Here is a 22,027-nt window from a genome sequence, read left to right as displayed (position 1 = left end):
AGGCTTTCTCGTAGTCAATAAAACATATATACACATCTTTTTGATGTTCATAGCGCCTTTGTAGCAATATTTGTAAACAGAAAATTGCTTCTCTGGTGCCTAGTCCCCTGCAGAATCCGAACTGTGTGTTTCCTAGTGCACTCTCGCACTTGCATCTTATCCTTTGCTGAATCACCTTGAGGAAGACTTTTAGCACCTGGCTCATTAGACTGATCAGCCTGAAGTCTTCGCATTTCCGGCTGGTAGCCTTTTTTGGTAGGGCCACAAAGATGGATTGGAGCCATTCGGATGGAATGTCGTTGTTGTTGTAGATTTGATTGAACCATTTCGTTAGTTGGATGTTGCTGTAGTCTAGTTGTTTCAGCAGTTCCACATGAATCTGATCAGGTCCACAGGCCTTGCCTGGCTTTGTTATTCGGATGGCATGTTCCACTTCAGATGTTAATAAATTCACAACAAATATTAATTATAAATTGTTTTTAATATAGCTAAAATGTTTTAATATTAATATTTATATTCTTACTCTAATTTGTTTTTTATCCTTCTATTCACAAATGAATAAACAAATTTTTCTTAACATTAGTATGAGACTTTTATTCTTGTTTGAGGAATTTGTCACGGAATATCTCTGAATTTAAAATAAAGGTATAGTTGGAAATGATTGTATGATTGATATTTAGGGCATGTAATTTTCAGGTATAGTCCTTTTTCTCTTTAATTAAATTCTTCCCTTTTAATTAAATGTATTCAAATTCAAGATTTGTTAAAATTTTGTAAAAATAATGGAATTTCAAAAAATTATTTCAAAAAATAAAATAAAAATTAAAACAAGTTTCCTTGAGATTTTGTAATTTTTCAGAATGAACAGTTACTTGAAGCAGCAAATGCATTATATTTATAGATAATGCATGGGCAGTAACATGCTCTTGCAAATAAAAGCACATCAGTAGTTATTGAGGCTAGTGATATCTTCAAAACAGCCAGTTTTTCCAAAAGTGCCTGACTAAATTGAGGTTACTGAAGTTATGTCCTTGACCTCAGAAATTTTGAGAAGTAGTAATCTTTGATATTGCTATGTGAAAATTTATAAATTATTGTTATTATTTTGTATTATTCTCCTTATTAAGAATTAATCACCCATAGAGGATTTTTTTAAAATTTCAGCAGAATTTTTCAGACTTTTTTTTTATATTCATATTTGATATTAATACAATAAATTTAATTATGCTTTTAAGGTAGGCTAGTTATTCATAATACACTATCAGCTGTATATAATTTTTTTATAATAAGAGTGTGACTGTCATATGTATAAATATTATTAATACAGACTTGATCCTTGCCTTAATTATGAAACAGAAAAAAGAATTCTTTGAGATTTAGAAACTTTATCATCATTGGACTAGATAGCCTAGCTATTAAATAAGGATAGATACTAAGTGAACCATTAGTGTTGAGTGGTACCAGTCTGTCTTTCACAATTTCAGAGTGCAGAATGCTGTGTTTTAGTTTTGTAATATTTTCAGATAAGTAAAAATTTACTTGTTATCACATACTTATTACTCTCTGATATGATTTTGCATAATATTATCTCTTAACTTTTATAATTATTTAAGACAAAATAAAATGAATCATTTTTTGTTGCATTCTATTAAGGAGCAGGAGAAGATATTATATTATTTTCCAGAACAAGCAGATTTAGATACCAGAATAAAAAATGTAGGCCTCTGTGAAGCACTAATTAAATTTACACAGTAAGTTCATTTAAAAGTTTTTTTTTATTTCTTAATGTTTAGCTAACTTCATTAATTATGTATATCTAGATGCACAAGGTCAGCCAGTTAAGTTTCAGAACAATTCAAAAATGTATTCTTAATATTAAAAAATTTACATATTAATAAATTTCAAGAGTACTCTCCTCCTCCAGCTTATATGGACTTAGTCCAGTACCTTTGCCACCATTGTTCGTAACAGCTCTGGAAATCTGCAACTTCAGTGTCTTTTAAAAAATTTTTTTTCACATTAATATTAATGTTTTCAACATCTACAAAAATAGTTTCTTTTAGAGAAAAGTTTTTTCTATTTTGGGAACATCCAGATTTAACTGAGACTGGATTCGAGAATAGAGTAGGTGTTACATCATGGTGATTTGTTTTTTTTTGCTGAAAATGTGGTTACACAAATTGAAACATGAGCTGTTGCAGTGTTGTGGTGGAGCTCCAGATTTACACAAGATGCATGCAACTTGCACAGAGTTTAAATCTCATTTATTATAAGATATTGCCATTGTATTACATTGCATTAATTAAAAAAAGTCAAGGTATAAAATAATTGTAATCTTGCAACAATACAAAACAATCTTAAAAAATATATATTTTTTAAAAAGCCACAGCCCATGCACATCTCAGTTCTTGAGAAAAAAAGATGGGTAAAGATAATGTATTGATAAAATTTTGTCTTGTTTGGGAATTTTATGATATCACTTTAGCTGTGCATGTGAAATAAAGTATAATATAAAACCCCAAATAAATTAAGTTAGAAATATAATAGTCGGGGTTACTCTCAGGCAATTAACAACAATATAAAATGTTTGTATTGCTTTGTTTACATGTGTTTAGTTATTAACCATATAATTAGGAATTATTGCAAGGTGCACAGAAAACTTTTAGTTGATTAAAAAAATAATATACCTACAAATTGGCTTTCATCATTCAATTCTTGTCCTCACACAGTGTATTGAGTTACCATTGTTGCGGGGGGGTGTCCATACAGACGGTTGCTTGCAGTCAGATTTGGGCAAAAGGGTAAGTGAGGTAAGGTTCCAAATCTGCACTCATTCAAAGAAGCAATTTCAGCATGAGTTGTGAATCAAGAGAACATCATTTGAAAGCTTTCCAGGTCAATTCTTGGTGGAACCATGTTGTTCGTGTAATGTGGAAACAAATTTCATTAGTCTTGTGAGACATGTAGTCATCAAGGAGAATTCTCTTTGAATCCCAGAAAAATATCACCATGATCTTCCCAGCAGATTGTTGAGTCTTCTACTATAGAGATTCATGTTGGTTTATGGGCACTAATTATGATCCCAGGTTTGGTCTTAGTAATTAACTAGACATTAAACTTTCTGGCTCTTCTTTTATTTAAAATATGAGGGGTGATAATTTAATTTGCAGACTGGCACAAGATCTTATCTTAATTGTCATCTGAATCTTCTGTTGATTTCTCCTTCTTAAAATCTCCCTTGAACTTTACACACTTTCATCACTGTTGTACCCATGCATTAAATGCTTCTTGCAAGCCTTTTTTCGAAAGACTGCAAAATGCTTCCATTGAGGTTCTGTGAGCATCATAGTCAGACACGAAACGCTTGCCCTTCAGAGCTTTCTTCAGACATGGAAACAGGAAGAAATCACACAGGGCTAAGTTTGGTGAATAAGGGGGATGTGGCAGAACCTTGGAACCTATGACAGTGATCACTGGCTGCACAATATGAGCCATATGGGACCTGGCATTGCCTTGATGGAGAAACCACTTCATACCAGAAAGTTGATGTTTCTCACGAATGGTGGTGGAGTTTGACACTCAGAACCTCAGAATGTGCTCCCTTATTCATAGTTAATTGCACCATTTGTTTGACAGCCGAACGAGAAGTTTGAAATTTCTTAGGTCTTGGTAAATCAGAATGTTGCTCACTTGACTATTGTTTTGTTTCTGGATCATAGAGAAAAATGCAAGTTTCATCACAGTCACTATTCGATTTAAGAAGTTTTGACCCTGTGTTTCAGAATGATCATTATTTTTTTTTGCACAAATCTGCTCTTTGCTGTTTTTGTTTTGGAGTCAAATTGTGTGGAATCCAGCGGGCTCGGATTCACACATTTTCAGGTGATCTTTCACAATATTGTGAGCACTACTGTATGAAATGGACATTCTAACAGCTAATTCATGAAGTGTAATTCTTTATGCCTGTCTTCACCTGTCTTTATCCAAGATTTCCTGAGCTTTTGCGATTTGCTCAGGAGTTGAGGAGAAAGGCTGACCAGGTCTTGGGTCATCTGCAACAGACTCACGGCCTTCACTGAATCGCTTGTGCCACATAGTCCTACCATAAAGGAGGCAGCAGAGAAAGTAAGCAAACCCTTAGCCATAATTATGAGAGCTTCCTTGGACTCAGGGGAGGTACCCACAGACTGGAGATGTGCAAATGTGACCCCAATTCACAAAGGAGGATCAAAGGCTGACACAAGTAATTATAGACCTGTGAGCTTAACTTCTGTTCCAGGAAAATTAATGGAGGCACTAGTTAAAGAAGCACTGCAGGATCATTTAGACAAGACTTCAGTTATAGCTCGGACACAGCATGGTTTTGTTAAGGGGAAGTCTTGCCTGACCAATTTGATTGGATACTATGATGCAGTCACAAAGGAACTGGATGCAGGGAATAACTTTGATATTATATACTTGGATCTTAGAAAGGCTTTTGATACTGTTGCACATGGAAGACTGCTGCGCAAATTGGAGCAGTGTGACATTGGAGGCAAATTGCTGCTGTGGATAAAGGGGTGGCTGAGGGGGAGAAGACAGAGAGTGGTAATCAATGGACACTGCTCGTCGTGGACTAATGTTATTAGTGGAGTCCCTCAGGGCTCAGTGTTGGGTCCATTATTGTTTTCTGTATTCATAATTGATATTGATGATGGTATATCAAGCTTAATGTCCAAGTTTGCAGATGATACAAAGGTAGGCAGGGTTGTCAAGGACGCTACTGACACTATGCTGCTGCAACAGGATCTGGAAAGGTTGAGCAGATGGGCTAAGAGGTGGCAAATGAAGTTTAACATTGACAAATGTAAAGTACTACACATGGGAAACAGCAACCCCAGAGCAACGTATCAACTCTGTGGTACTACACTGACAGTGGTAGAGAATGAAAGGGACTTAGGGGTGGTTGTGCAGGCAGATATGAAGTTCTCTGAGCAGTGCAGACGGGCTGCAAGAGTAGCTCATGGTGTATCGTTGATGATATATAGGAATTTCTCTAGCAGGGATAAGGAGGTGATTATTCCCTTGTATAAGGCACTGGTCAGACCGCACCTAGAGTACTGTATACAGGTCTGGAGGCCTCATTTCAAGAAGGATGTAGAGATGCTGGAACGAGTACAGAGAAGGGCAACAAGATTAGTGAATGGAACAAAGGGGTGCTCTTACGAAGAAAGGCTTAAGTTTTGCAAATTACAGTGTCTGGAGACTAGGCACCGGCGAGGTGATCTGATAGAGGTGTATAAAGCCTTGAATGGTTTGAGCATGCTCAATGCTGATGGGATTCTTCCTCTCGTTCAGAATAATCACCTGAGAGGGCATAAATTCAAATTGAGGAAAGACAGATGTAGGATAGACGTGCGGAAATTTGCCTTTAGCCAGCGGGTGGTTGGTTGGTGGAAGAGACTTCCATCCCTTGTCGTGGAAGTTGATAGCCTAAATAAGTTTAAGGCTCAGCTGGACAGGTATTTTGAACGAACAGAGGGGTGAAGTGGAAGTGGTTTCTTTTTTTTTTTTTTTTTTATTTATTTATTTTTTTTTGGCTGATGCTGCATAAGCTTGCTTTCTTGCATCAAATGCCTCTGCTAATGCTAATATTCTTCATGCATTTTTAACTGTTTCTGATGCATTTAAGACCCATCTGACACAATAATGAATCGCATATTGCTACTCAGTCTGTATCCAACATGATACTTGCTTCAAAATGATCGTTAGTGATACACGGCTAAAAAAAGCTATCTTCGCACAACACTAGCTGAACAAGTACTGGCATGTGGACACAGTTTGCTCAGTAGCGATCAGGGAGAGCACCTCTAGTGGCAATTATGGAAAGTTCGCGTGGTAAACATAAAATCTTGCACCAGTCCGTGAATTAAATTATCACCCCTCGTAGTTCAAATTTTCCAGTGAAATTGCTGCTAAATCCTTTTTCTGAAGCAAAGTCAACTTCTTTTAGACACATTAAGAAAAAACCAGTGATACCTCTAGCTTATCAGGAAGTATCCATAACACACTTTTTTGAGATATGCCGGTTACATAGGCTATCTGTGTAGCTTTTTCTCATGTCTTTCATGGCCATCAGTGCCACTTTTTTTTACACACACACGCACACACACTTTTGGCTGTTTTCTGAATCACGGCTAAAAAAAGCTATCTTCTTCTGATTTCAGAAGAAGATAGCTTTTTCTATCTTCTTCTGAAGATAGAAAAAGTGCCCTCTTCTGAAATCATCTTCCAGTAACTTTCCTGTTTGAGTTGCTTTCATCTGAACTGTGCAAAATATGCTGAAGAGACATCTTGACAATATACACTAATTACCTTCTCATGAATTTACTTGGGAAATTTGCCTCCTCTAGTGAGAAATTTATTGATTCTCTGTATTCCAACTTAAGATCCATGTTGCTTTCTGAAGGCACATGTTAAGTACAGTGGTACCTTGGTTTGCGAGCATAATTCGTTCCGGAAACGTGCTCGTAATCCAAAGCACTCGTATATCAAAGCGAATTTCCCCATAAGAAATAATGGAAACCCAGATGATTTGTTCTAAAACTCAAAAATATTCATATACTGTAAAAATGATTAATATAAAATACATACCTTTTTTTGTATTTTTAATATTTAAGTTTAATATACATAAAGCAATCGAATTTATTATTTATTGGGTAGGATGACTTTTACTTTCTCTAATGGAATCACTGCTATCTGTTGACTTTCTTTTTGTGCGGCTTTAACAAGGAATCTTTCCAATGATACTTGCTTTTGCCTCCTTTTGAGGATTTCACGGAAATCAGATTCATCGCTCGCACTATTACACAATGAGGAGGCACGCTTGATACACATAAACAAAGCTGTGTGCGTGTAGCAACTGAATAAACAACACCATAAAGGCAGAGATACACTATTAACGCCTCACATTTCTAGGGGTTACTACCATAAAACAATAAAAACAATTTCCAGTTGCGCTCCTGCTAGTGGAATCTGTTATATACTGGTAGTAAACTCGATCTAATTGCATTTGCGATTATACTAGCTGGAATTGTTGGTTTTTACGTTATTATGGTGAAATGTGTTTCCCCTTCACTGATATAAAAACATAAATACATTTTCAAAATCTTCTCTTCATTCCTATCGTGTTGCGTTCTGTTGGGGTGATTCCGCATTCGACTGCCATTTCTTGTAAACACAAAGGCGAATCGTGCATAAGCAAATTCGGTTCGTGTTATATAAGATATCGTTCCCGTATTTATAAATTGTGTATGATTGAATTCGTGTAGTGTAAACATGTGTTATATGAGGACTGACTGTACTCGTATTGCAAGACCTCGCTCGTTTATCAAGTTAAAATTTATTAAAAATTTTTGCTCATCTTGCAAAACACTCGCATACCAAGTTACTCGTAATCCAAGGTACCACTGTATTCTAAAAAAGATTCTAAAGGGTTTTATGATATTTTATACATAAACTATGAAGATATGTCTTAATAAAATTACCAAAATTAAAGGTTCTATAACATTATTTTTATAGTCATGTAGATAACTCGTATGATAACCTCTCATATATTCAGACGCATTTTTTTTAAGATAGTACCTGCACTCTCAAAATTAAACATACTTGTTATTTGTGAACTGGGAAACTCCAAAAATTTGTTTTCTCAAGTGAAGAGAGTAGGATTTTTTTTCCCCTGAGCTACTCTTGGTTTTTCAGCCTTTATAATGTGAAAATTGGCCTCTAAACATAATACACAATAAACATTTTAACTGCATTGCTGTGATCAAAGTAGTTAATGCAGCAATCAGTTCCTAAATTTGCAGGTAGAATTTAGTAATACAGTAAATCTGGATTAATTGGTGGGGGGGGGAGGTCTTCCGGATTAGTGAAGCAAAAGATAGCCTTATAGAACAAAAACTTAAACACAAAGAAATGGAAAATTTAATAAATAAAATAAAATCTATCAATGAATAAATGTATTGTCTTTTTATACATTTATCAGGTGGCGCTGGCATTGCACACCAACGGCACTTGATTATTGCTGTGAATACCACTTAAATACAGCTTCTTCCATCAACACTCTCAAACAAATAACAAACTTTTTCAATTTAAACAGGATCCTAGAATTTGGCGTTCCAGTGTTCGTTCATCAAGATGAGAAGAATTACTCCTTTCAAGAGCAAGAATAGGCCATACACATTTGACTCACCTTCATTTACTCACAGGAGATGATCCACCACAGTGTCCACATTGTTCTCTAAATTTGACTGTGAAACACATTCTCATTGAATGCCCATACTATAAACAAGATGGCGCCTCTGTAGCCAGGTGGGAAGGAGCAGCAGTGCGTAGCACACGTTTCTTGATTAAACCGGGGTTCGAGCCCGTCACCACCAAATACGGAAGATGCGGAAAGGTCAGGGAATGACCACCGCATATCCTGGAGCAGTATGGCCTTAGTTGCTAATGCTCCTAAAAACCAAACAACAAACATAAACAAGACAGAAATACAACCCTGCAATCTTTGGTTAACCTTGGGAAACCAATAACTCTAGAGAATGTCATTGTTGAAAATGCAAATATTCCTGAATTTTTTAACTTTCTGAAGAAAATTGGAGTTTTTAGTCATTTCTGATTTCTGCCTTTTCTGATGTGACAAGAAATTCTCATATATTATTACAATAAAGGAATAGAAGCATTATAGCCAAAGCAGCTTATGCGCCAGAAAACCTCCCACAACAACAACAAAATTTCTTTTGTCTTTTTTAATGACTATCTCTTTGCTACGCTGCTTTTATCACTTCCTACATTGAATTATAAAGCAAATGTCTTTATAGATTCTTTTTGTTTTTTAATATCTGACAGTCTCTTGGCCAATACCAAATTCTTCAGCAATTTTTTTCCATGAACACCATTTTCAAGTTGTTCTATCACTTTGAGCTTGTTAATGATAGTAAAGTAACGTGTTTTCTTTTTATTCCACTTTTCAATTCTTTAGAACCCTTCTTCTTCAAGAGGAGTGTTTCCATTTACAATGGGTTTCCTTAGCCTACAAGTTATTTCTTGTTAGGAATTTTTCCCCCCCCATAAAGTGTGGTTCTGGGTGTCTTGGTCGGTTAAGCCTCGGGCTGTCATGCACTCCCATACTCCTTTCATCCATATCCTCCTAGGTCTTCCTCTTCTCCTTCTTCCAGGATAGCCTTTGGATATCTGTTTTCTTGCATCTGTTTTACATGTCCATACCATGTTAGACGCTTTTCTTTGATGGTGTCAATAATAGTCTTTTTCACTTCCATTTTATCTCTTATGTCTTCATTCCGTTTTCTGTCTCTTCTAGAAGTTCCTTCTGAGCGTCTCCAAAAATCCATTTCTGTGGAGAGCAATTTGTTTTCCACTTGCCTATTCAATGTCCAGGTTTCCGTTCCTTTAGAACCCATAATTATATAAAATATGTTAACTTATGTACATATAAAGAAGTACACAAATGAAGCAATAACATCCATCTGATCTGAGTCAACAGTGATACTGAACAACACTCAAGACAACGTAATGTATGTTCCATCACTCTTTGCTCAGTCAGAATGACTTATCAGCCTTCCTAAATCCCATGTGTCTTTCAAAGTACTCAACTGTGAACAGAATTTTTCAAATTTCGATCCGGATTAACTGTAGCTGGATTAGCGAGGGTTTACTGTACTTCAGTGTCATCTAATGTGATACCACAGAAATTAAAAATGAAGTTTAAATACCCATGCTATTTTCAATAATAAATTTCTTCTATCACTCAAATCTGCACTTAGTCTAGATAAGTTTGAGTTTACTGTATGCCCATTGAAAATAACAGCCCCATTAATTTTTTTTTATGGCTTACTCTAAACACAATGTTATTCAATTTTGAATTAATTAACTTATCCAGTTAAATCTTTTTTAGTATTAAGCCAAGATCAGGTAATGTTTAATTATCTAATCTTTGAAGTTTGAATTGGATTCTAGTATAGGCATAATTGCTGCAATTAGCTTGTTTTTGCTTCCTGTGATATCTTTTTTCATATAGTTCATATTCTTTGTGTTATTCTTCTTGGCTATTATTTGTTCAGTGATGATAAAAGTAATATGAATTAGCATTAGTAGAGGCATATGATGCAAGAAAGCAAGCTTATGCAGCATCAGCCAAAAAAAAAAAAAAAAACCCCTCCCATTTCACCCCTCCATTCGTTCCAAATGCCTGTCCAGCTCAGCCTTAAATTTATTTAGCCTATTAGCTTCCACAACAAAAGATGGAAGCCTGTTCCGCCAATCAACTGCTCGCTGGCTAAAGACAAATTTCCGCACATCTATTCTACAACTATCTTTTTTCTCAATTTGAAACTGTGCCCCCTCAGGTTCTTAGTCTGAGCAAGAGGAAGAATCCCATACGCATTCAGCTTGCTCAACCCATTCAAGGCCTTATACACTTCAATCAGATCACCTCACAGGTGTTAAGCCTTTCTTGGTAGAAGCACCCCTTTGTTCCCTCACCAATCTTGTTGCCCTTCTTTGTACTCGTTCTAGCAACTCTACATCCTTCCTAAAATTAGGCCTCCAGACCTGTACACAGTACTCTAGGTGTGGCATGACCATTGCCTTGTATAACAGGATAATCACCTCCCTATCCCTTCTAGCAAAATTCCTATATATCATTGACAAGACTCCATGACCTGCCCTGACAGCCCGTCTGCACTGCTCAGCAAACTTCATATTTGACTGCATATACTGCATATATGCAGTCAACATATATCAATCAAATATATTCATATTTGACTGATATACCATCATCAATATCATTAATAAATACAGAAAACAACAATGGACCCAACACTGAACCCTGGGGGACACCACTAATAACATTAGTCCAAGAAGAGGATTGCCTTGTACAATGGGATAATCACCTCCATAGCCAGGTGGGCAGGAGCAGCAGTACGTAGCACATGCTTTTTGATTAGACCGAGGTTTGAGCCCGTGACCACCAAATACAGAGGATGCGGAAAGGTCAGGGAATGACCGCCGCATATCCTTGGAGCAATATGGCCTTAGTTGTTAATGCTCCTAAAAATCCAAATAACAATAATAACAATCACCTCCCTGTCCCTGCTAGCGAAATTCCTATATATCATTGACAAGACTCCATGCCCTGCCCTGACAGAGCCCCTCTGCACTGCTCTGCAAACTTCATATTTGACTGCATAATTAACTCCAGGTCTTTTTCACTTTCCACTTCCCTGAGTGTAGTACCACACAGTTGGTACGTTTCACTTGGGTTATTGCTACCTATATGCAGTACTTTGCATTTGTCAATGTTAAACTTCAGTTGCCACTTTGCCCATTTGCCCAACTTATCTAGATCCAGTTGGAGTAGCATATTGTCTTTACTGTCGTTAACAACCCTGCCAACCTTTATATCATTTGCAAACTTGGACATTAATCCTGATATACCTTTATCAATATCATTGATGAATACACAAAACAACAATAGGCCCAGCACTGAACCCTGGGGAACTCCACTAATTGTCCACGAACCCTTGGGAACTCCACATTTGTCCACAAAGGGCAGTGTCCATTGATTACCACTCTCCATCGTCTCCCACTCAACCATCCCTTTATCCATTATAGCGACTTACCCTTAATGTCATAACTCTCCAATTTGTACAATAGTCTTCTATGTGTAACAGTATCAAAAGCTTTCCTGAAATCCAAGTATATGATATCAAAATTATTTTTGATATTCAGTTCCTTTGTGACCACATCATAGTATCCAATCAAATTGGTCAGACAAGACCTCCCTTTAGCAAACCCATGCTGTGTCTTAACTATTACTGCGGTCTTGTCTAGATGATCCTGCAATGCTTCTTTAACCAGTAACTCCATTATTTTCCCTGGAACACAAGTTAAACTAACTAACAAGTCCGTAGTTAACTGTGTCACCTTTTGAACCCCCTTTGTGAATTGGTGATACATTTGCACACCTCCAGTCCATGGGTACCCCTCCTGAGTCTAAGGAAGCTCTCATAATTATGGCTAAGGGTTTGCCTACTTCCTTTGCTGCCTCCTTTAATATAACTGGATAGATCCCGTCCACACCAGGTGCCTTTTTTATGTTTAACTTCAACAATTTCTCCTCCACTTTGCTCTCAGTTATTACAGAATCACTTAGCTCCCTGTTAGAGTTTGATAAACTTCTGGCATTCCCCTCATTGAATAACTCCTCATGTTTGAATGTAGATGCAAAATACTTATTCAGTTTATCAGCTACCTGAGCACGATCATCAATAGGCAACCCATTATGTTAAGTGGTCCAATCTGATTCATCCCTTTCCTTCTAGAGTTTACATAAGTAAAGAACTCTTTTTTGCTGTTTTTCTTTGCCTTCTTTGCCAGTGATTTCTTGTAATCTGCCTTCACCTGCCTAACCTCCTTTGTGACTTGATTACAGACATGCCTATATCTGCCATAGGCTTCTGTGTCACCTGATAATTAGTTTCCCATACATTTTTCTTCTCTGCCACGACCCTCATTAATTCATCTGACAGCCATTTAGGCTGTCAGATGAACAGTATTACTGAGTTGGAGTGAAAAGCCTAGTAGCTTCCAAGATTAAGTCCCTGAAGGCTTCCCATTTAGAATTCAATGTTGGTAACATCATCAGTTGATCCCACCATACAGAATTTAAAAACTGTCTGACCTCTGTAGTCAGCTTTACGAAAGCAAAAGCCCTTCACTTTACCCTTGATGGTAGTTACATCTTTAAGTAATTCCCAAATATAGCCTGGGTATTACAACATCTTCAGGATGCTATCAGATTGCCTACTGCACTGTTCAAACTTATAGAAATTTCTCTTTTAGATGTGCTACAGATAGTTAGATAGTTTTTTTAGTCCAAGGACATCTTAAAATAACAGAAGTGCAGTGAGAATTGTTGGTATAATGGTCGGTCATTTGCATATACAATCTTCATAAAGGACTATGTGTGAGGTCTGTTTAAAAAGTAGGATAACAGATGTTTTTGTGGCAAAAGTTCTTTCCTAATAGTGAAATGGTATATCAATTAAGGTGTGATAATTGTTTCTGGGAGCTTTTGGTATTTTCTTGAGGTGAGAAGGCAGCCTGTATAGTTCTCTGTGAATAAAAGTTAGAAACAAGTGTGCAAATTTATTCAGAAATGCCAGCAGGTATTAAAAATGCTCCCTGAGGTTGGTTGTAGGCACTCTTCAAGGTATAGCAGCTAGTGCTACTTGGGAGTCTAAAACACTGACAGAGCTGATATTCAGGTCATAATAATTTGTATTTTATTATATACTTTTTTTTTTTTTTTTGCCAGTGCAGCAAAAGTCTGTGGCTTCCTTGCACTATATGTCGAATACTATTACTATCAGCTATCTCTATTAGGGATTGCCCTGCCTTTTAATCTCCCTTGGCAAAAGTACTTCACAAATTTTGCTTCTTCTGCATCAGACTACATTTTTCTCTTTCATTGTTGGTTTTTCTATAGATAGCTGCTGACTCTACTAATTTCAAATCTCCAGAACCATTAATATTGTTCCCACAACTGGGGTATTGTCCCAAAACTTCTCAAGACCCTAGATTCCATCCAAAAGAGGGCAGTCAGTTACAAAACTGAATGTCACATAAACATTCAGTTTTTTATGCATGCCTTTTCTATAGTTATTTCTATAGGCACCGTTCAACCAAATTGGCATTTGTAATTCCACCTTCTTCCAAATCATTCCGAACGTGTCTCAAGTAGTTAGCATTCATTCATTCCTAATTTACAGAATTAACCTCCTCTTCATTTATATATATATATATATATATATATATTTTTTTTTTTTTTTTTTTTTTTTTTTTTAACAACCTTCCTTCTTTTGCATGTAATTTTGCAAAGTGCAAACTGCAGAAATCTGCCTAATGTTAACAAGTATCTTCTGTCTTCTCAACCTTCAACTTATACTCTGTTCTAAAGTACTATAGTTTCTTATACCTTTTGTGTTTGGGGTTAGCATTTAAAAAGAAAAATAAAAAGTTGCTGTTCACCAGTGTTTATTTTATTTATTTTTCTCCCTCCTGTTAAATTATTATTTTGTAGCATGAATTTTTGTAGTCTGCATTTCTCTGACAGCCACATTTTTCAGGTCCAAAAAGATTTGGCTGTGTCTGTCCGAAGTGTTTAAATATTGAAGTAGAAATCTACCTTACATTTGCTTATGCTACAAAACTATGTGCATTTCTTGGCAGGTTAAAAATAAAAATTATATCACACAACAAGATTTATACATGAAAGGGAAGAGACTGTTTTTTTTCCTTTATTTTTATATTCTGAATGTTAATTTATTTCCTTAACTTTATATGCTGCATCTATGATAGTATGTTTTTAATGATTTCTTTACATGATGTCAAGAGGTTCTAAGTAGTTTTTGCTACATTATAATATAAATCAAAATAATGTGAATTAATGATTAAAACATTGAATGTAGGTAATAGAAAACAGTGAAATTATGGCACAATGCCATGTATACTACCATATATCTTTAAAGCATCACATTAGAATAGTATTGCTACCTTAGGTATTTGCCAGCAAATGTTTCTTTTTGATTATAATATGCTTTATGGTGGCAATTGTTTCCCTCCCCTTGCCCCTCATTATGTTTTTCACAGGATGTAGTTTATTTAATAACATGAATTTTACCTTCATTTTTGGGGTCAAGGGATTGTTTTCTTCCCAATGGGAAAAAACATGTAGAGTTGATATATTAGTTCACCTTAAATTCATAAATTAATGTTTTTGGTTTGTTTTATTTACATTGATGAATAAAATATATAACTAAAATGGTTTAGTGAATTTTTTTTTTTCTGCTGCCAGATCATTTAACCCCAGTAATTTATGTGATGCAGTACATACTCAGAAGGCACGGCAGTTGCTTTTTCAACCAGAAAATAACTTCTGGATGGTTATGGTAATTATCTTTTGCATCTTACTTAGAGTTGTTTATATAGATAGTTAGATTAAAAATAAAATATATATTTTTTGTACTCCAATTGCTAATTTTATTTTCTGTCATATTTTGATGGCATCACATTGTGGGTAGCCTGAACTGTAATCAGCCATGACTAAAATAATCTGTAAACTAAGGTAATTAATGACCCATCTCTTACAAACTCTCACTGCTCTTCCACATGCTAAGGATAGGCAGAGTAACAAAGTTAAGGTTCTTGAGTATTTAAACAATATTTTAGAACAAAAAGATAAAGATATGTGACCAGTTATTATATTAAAATTACTTCTAGTAATTTTAATATAATTACTAGAAGTAAAATTACTTCTAGTAATTTTAATATAATTACTAGAAGTAAAATTACTTCTAGTAATGTGTTTAAACACATATTTCCAAAATCCGGGCTGTTTTAACAGAAGCTGATTATTTTGCTCAACATTATGCTATTCTGTGCAGAAAAGAGAACTATGAAAATTCCAAATTGTTTGTTAAAATCTTTTAAAACCTTCAAATCTTGTAAGAATATTATCTACAGGAATTTAGATAATATTCTTACAAATTTAAGTTCCAGAACAACTTATTTTTGATGTAGTTATGGAGTTGAGTAAAATTAATTCAAAAGTACCTGTTAGAATTCCTTTTTGCTTTAATTTGAAGAAAACGTATTAGTATGCTAATTATACCAATTTTCCATGATTGACAAATCTGTTTTAAATGCTAAAGAATATATTTCTATGGAACATATTCTTTAATATTAAAGTTTCTTTTATCCCTGCTTACATAAGAAGTTGAGATTTGTAGACTGATCTGCTTAGTGAATGCTCTGGCATAACTAACCTTTTCTCCAGTGCACCACATATTATGTTAGAGATGTGTTGCATGCAACCAAAGACGCTGACCGGGCTAGCCAGGTGGGTAAAGTGCATGCCTGGCAACCCAAAGGTCGTGGGTTCGAATCCCGCCTCGGGCTTGGATCAGAGTAAAATGCAAAAACTTTACTCTGATCCAAGCCCAAGCCCAAGGCGGGCAAATGCAAAAAAGATAGTACAAATGCTATCTAATTGTGCCCAATTAATCTCTTGTTTTTCAGTACAAATTTTAACTTCCTTAAAAATATCTTCAACTTTAGAAGTTATGCAAATCTAAGAGCTCTTTAGTTATATCAGAATTTTTGTTAATGCTACACATAATTACAGAGCCAAGCATTATCAGTATTTTCATAATTTATGTTCAGAGCCAGTGAAAAGCATTTGCATGCACCAAAGAAGTGTATGGAACATTTTTCAACATTACCAGATGCGTATTCTTGTCACAGTGTTTCTTGAAAGTATGATGTCATCCTTTTTGCTTCTGGGTAACCACAATGTTTTGCAAACAACAAAAGACTTGATTTTACTATATCTTCTCCATTAGATTATGGTTTTTGCTTACAAGTGAGCAATAGAGATACAGTGGATTCCGGTTATTTGGGCCACCGGTTAATCGGGGCAGCCATTTATTTGGGACAAATCTTAAAAACCAGAACCCAATCGAGAAAATAGCCAGGGTTTACTTCGCTTAATTGGGAAAAAATGCCCTTTAATCTGGGCAGGAGACCGCAGCACTGGAGATTACCCTACGATTGTCTCTGACCATACTACGTTGTTCGGTTGGATTTCTGGAGGTCACAACCATAAAACAATTAGCAGTCACCTGTTTATTGGGCTTTTCTGTTAGTGCAATCTATCATAAACGGATAGTAAACTCGATCTTATTGAATTTGTGATAATGCTGACATCTGGAATTCTGTGGGTTATTATGGTAAAATGTGTTTATACTTCCATGGAATCTTTAATCATATAAAAAAAATAATTTTCAGAATCTTCTCTTCATTCCTATTTTTAACTTGTTACTCCATTCCCACTTGCACGTATTGTGTTACTTGCAATTTGTTTGTGCCGTGTTCTTTGTTATTGATTGCTTATCTTTTTACTGTTTTAAATTTTAACCCCCACCCACAAATGTCAGTGAACAGAAATGTCAACTAGTTTAGTTAGTATGTACATATTACAGTACGTATTAATTATTCCGAATTTCACGTATCATTTAATTTTTTAATTGGTAACGTAATAAAGGGTAAATTTGTGCTTAATATATCTTTACTTTTATAGCCTGTGGATAATATTCCTCCTATTTTCGCTAATTAGAATCGCTATTTAATAGAATTAAAATTCAATTCACAAACGTGATCACAAAATGACCGGCGCTTACTGCACATTGTATAGTGAACAGTACTTTACTATGGTGAATTCGTCCTAACGTGATTTGATTGTACAGTGAACTAATTGTAAAGGGGGGGTACATTGTATTTTTAACTATTTACATGAAACTTCGGATAATTGAGGCAGCCGCTTAATCGGGCCAAAATGCACTAGTCCCGATGTGTCCCAAATAACCGGAATCGATTGTATTTCATACTGCACTCTCACCATGCTTGTGATTTGTACACTTTATTATTTATGTAGCTTTTGAAAAAGCTGTTTTCTAGACAGTGCATTTTTATTTTTAGAAACAAAATTAGAATGTGAAGTGGAGCCAATAGAATACGTTAAGTCAAATTTTGGATGTTTTGTGTAAAATGCCTAAATGTGCTAAATTAAATATTTTGAACACTGCAAATCAAAATAACAGCTTTCCAGATTTGTTTGTTTTGTAAACAAAAACTCTTCTTCCCGAGATAGGCTAAATTCTTTGAGAGCAGCATCCTTTTCATATTTTCTTTGGGATTTTGAATTTAAATAACTGGTCCTACCAAAGGGCATTTTATAATATACAGTAGGACCTCCATATAACGAAATCGATCATTCGCTTGAAAAAGTTTTGTACACAGAAATTTCGTTATGAAGAAATATAACCTTTTCAACAATAAAAAATACTGTAATTCAATTCAGAAATACAGCAAAATATGGTAAATAAATCAGAAATAAGTGGGAATGAAAAATTTTTCTAACATTTTAAAACAATTAATTTATTAATACACACATATTAAGAATTATGTCATAAAATATTTGATTATTTTTTGTTGTACACTGGATTTTACTGTACATCGTTCATAAAAATGTTCGCATTTGTTTAAGCATTCATATATTTTCTGGCACATTTTCTTCACACTGAAGGCCTCGACGCAAAGTTTCAAATGCTGCCAACATTTCATGTTTGGAAGGTGTAATATTGCCTTTGTGGCCCACAGTTTGATACAATTCATCATCAATATTCTCACTAGTTCTTTGAATACTCTGCAAAATGTTTGAGTCACTTGGATATTCAGCTACTATAACATCATTATCAACTCCTAAAAATTCTTCAAGAACAATTTCTCCACTGATCAAACCTCTCGATTGGAGTTCTTCCAAAGATTGCTCAATGTCTTGTAGCAGTTCATCCCTCTCATCACTGTTAATTGGCATTTTAGCAAGCCGCTTCTGTGAAACAATTCTTAATTTTTGTTTCTATCACATTTTGACTCAACTTTTGCCAACTCTGATATGCACATCCACAAATCTAGAACAGAATCTGTAGCTTGGTTGGTTTCTATTCTTGTTATGATTTTTTTTTTCCAGTATGTGCCTTCGGTAATGCATTTTCAAATTCTTGATAATGCCTTGGTCCATTGGCTGCAGTTAAGATGAGGTAGTAGTAGTAGTAGTGGCATGTGATGCAAGAAAGCAAATGTATGAGCTTATGCAGCATCAGCCAAAAAAAAAAAATCACACCATTCCCTCCAAATGCCTGTCCAGTTCCTCCTTAAATTTATTCAACCTATCAACTTCCACAACGACAGATGGAAGTTTGTTCCAGCAATTAACCACCCGCTAGCTAAAGGCAAATTTCCGCACATCTAATCTACATCTGTCTTTTCTTAATTTGAATTTATGCCCCCTTAGGTTCGTAATCTGAACAAGTGGAAGGATCCCATCAGAATTCAGTGTGCTGAACCCATTCAAGGCCTTATACACCTCAATCAGATCACCGTGCAGGTGCCTAGTCTCCAGCCACTGCAATTTGCAGAACTTAAGCCTCTCTTGATAAGAGGATCCCTTCATTCCCCCACCAATCTTGTTGCCCTTCTCTGTACACGCTCAAGTAAATCTACATCCTTCCTAAAATGAGGCCTCCAGACCTGTACGCAGTACTCAAGGCGTGGCCTGACCATTGCCTTATACAGAGGGATAATCACCTCCTTTTCCCTGCTAGCAAAATTCCTATATATCATTGACAAAACCCCATGACCTGCCCTGGCAGCCTGTCTGCATTGCTCAGAAAACTTCATATCTGCTTGCACAATTACTCCCAGGTCTTTTTCATTTTCTACCACCTTAAGTGTAGTACCACACAGTTGGTACGTTTCTCTGGGGTTACTTCTACCCATATGCAGTACTTTGCATTTGTCAAGGTTAAACTTCAGTTGCCACTTCTTAGCCCATCTGCCCAAGTTATCTAGATCCTGTTGCAGTAGCACACTGCCATTACTGTCATTAACAACCCTGCCAACCTTTGTATCATCTGCAAACTTCGACACTAAGCCTGATATACCTTCATCAATATCATTGATAAATATACAAAACGACAATGGACCCAACACCGAACCCTGTGGGACTCCACTAATAACATTGGTCCAAGAAGAGCAGCACCCATTGATTACCACCCTCTGTCTTCTCCCACTTAACCATCCTTTTATCCATTGTAGCAACTTACCCTTAATACCATTCTGCTCCAATTTGTACAATAGTCTTCCATGCGCAACAGTGTCAAAAGCTTTCCTGAAATCCAAATATATGATATCAAAATTATTTTTTGCATCCAGTTCCTTTGTAACCACATCATAATATCCTATCAAATTTGTCAGACAAGACTTTCCCTTAACAAACCCATGCTGTGTCTGAATTATTGCTGCAGTCTTGTCTAGATGATCCTGCAATGCATCTTTAACCAGCGACTCCATTATTTTACCCGGAACAGAAGTTAAACTAACTGGTCTGTAATTACTCGAAGGTATTCAGAGGGAAGAAAAGCTTCACACTTGTAAGTTTCAAAATTACCAAGTGAAGGTGGGCAGGGCAGTTGTCGACAATCAAAGCAGTTTTTCTGTTTTCTTTTGTCATCTTTCTATCAAATTTTAAAATCCACTGCTCAAAAACTTCACTTGTCATCCAAGTTTTTTTGTTGTAGTTGTAGTCCAACTCTAACGACTTTACTCCTTTGAAACATCAGGGTTGTTTACTTTTGCCTATTACCAAAAGCTTCAGTTTTTCATTACCAGCCATATTTGCACCAACCAAGACTGTAATTCTCTCTCCTTACTATTTTTACCACCTACACGTTTATCACCTTTAAAAGTCAGTGCCTTGTTTGGCAAACATTAAAAAAAAAAACCTGTTTCATTAATGTTGAATATGTGTTTGGGCTAGTAGTCCTCCATAATTTTTTTTAAAAACTGTTTCTTTCCAATGAGTACAGTCTTCTTCAATTGCAGCCCCACTTTCACCAGAAATAACTTTTTCGAGTAAGCCCTGGTGCTTTTTAAATTGTCCGGCCAACCATAACTGGTTTTGAAAGTTTTATGCCTGAGAAAAGATACGTACTCCATAACCTTTTCTTTTATTAATGGCCCTGATATCGGCATGTTTTTGTCTCGAATCAACTTCATCCACTTAAAAACTCCTTCATCTACATCTTCATGCAGGCATAATTTCACATACTTCCGACTGGGTCCCGTTTCCTCAAACAGTTTGAGAATCGAAATGTGTTTTCAGAATGGTTGATACACTACTGGCAGGGACACCAAATTTTAAAGCTTTTTTTTTTTTTTTTAACGCTGCGATCTACACTATTAAGCACTTCCACTTTTCCCACTACACTCAAGGATTTCCTCTTAGACATTGTAAGGTTACTTGCACAGCAGCTAAAACAAAACTGATTTAGGGATAACTTGTACCTACCATACAGAGACAGATGAAGTTTAGTGAAAGTGTGGATGACTCATTTCTGCAAAAAAACAAATGAATTTCCAGGATATAGGAAATCATTCTCTCCTAATTCTCTAATAGCGTGCTTACAATAGAAAACAGGTTAACCAGAGCCAATGTCCATTTTGGAAATATTCCTTAATCTTTGCCAAGGACTGTGGACACAGATAGCAGTTGACCAGCACAACTTCTCGGTACAGTAAATGCTTTATGGGTAACACTAAATTTTGTTTGTTGTTGTTTGTTTGTTATTTGGTTTTTACAAGCATTAGCAACTAAGGCCATATTGCTCCAGGATATGCGGTGGTCATTCCTTGACCTTTCCGCATCCTCCATATTTGGTGGTGACGGGCTTGAACCCCAGTTTAATCAAGAAGCGTGTACTATGCACTGCTGCTCCTTCCCACCTGGCTACGGAGGCGCCATTAAATTTTGGAATGCTCTTAAGAATTAAACTCTTTAGTTATGAAAAGCTAAAGTGATTAATTCTTAATCCTTTAAGGTCTAATTTGTGCTTGTTACAGCGTCAGTTCTATTGCCTAAATGCCAGAGGTGCGAGCAATGTGTACCCAGGTCTCTCGAAATCAGTTCGTTATATGGAAATTTTCTTCGTTATAGCTTCTGGCTGTATTATTGTATATAAAACTTATAAATTATAAATTGTTTCACCTAATATGAATGAAGCAACTTTATTAATAAAATGCTATAATCAATTACAAGGATTCAAGACTGCTGTACAGAATACCATTGAAAACAAAGTAAGGTTGGGGGGTTTGTAAATTGCTCAATGATCAAGTATTTATTTCATAATGGCATTGTTTTCATTGGTTAAGCCACCCATATTCATACTCTTTAATATTTTAATTAAATTTTAATATTAAATATATGTAAAAATTCAAAAATTAATCAGTTGGAGAAAATAAATGTACCCCTACCCAACATAAAAATTACAAGGTTACAGATCTGGAGTTA

The 22,027-nt window shown here is 35.7% G+C and overlaps 1 protein-coding gene across 2 annotated transcripts in view; it reads left to right on the top strand.

The window, feature by feature from the left end:
* The window catches only part of Ccz1 (vacuolar fusion protein CCZ1), an 80,388-nt gene that overhangs the window by 9,629 nt on the left and 48,732 nt on the right, over positions 1-22,027 (top strand). For both annotated transcript variants that reach the window (XM_090371492.1, XM_090371491.1), the window contains exons 2-3: positions 1,654-1,751; positions 14,918-15,011. In XM_090371492.1, the coding sequence (XP_090227618.1) occupies positions 1,654-1,751; positions 14,918-15,011 (192 nt within the window). The remainder of the gene's footprint in view (positions 1-1,653; positions 1,752-14,917; positions 15,012-22,027) is intronic.

This window comes from Mastigoproctus giganteus, chromosome 4 (genome assembly GCF_048544385.1).
Source record: "Mastigoproctus giganteus isolate SK-2022 chromosome 4, ASM4854438v1, whole genome shotgun sequence".
Taxonomy (NCBI): domain Eukaryota; kingdom Metazoa; phylum Arthropoda; class Arachnida; order Uropygi; family Thelyphonidae; genus Mastigoproctus; species Mastigoproctus giganteus.
This window is presented reverse-complemented; position numbering and strand designations above follow the sequence as displayed.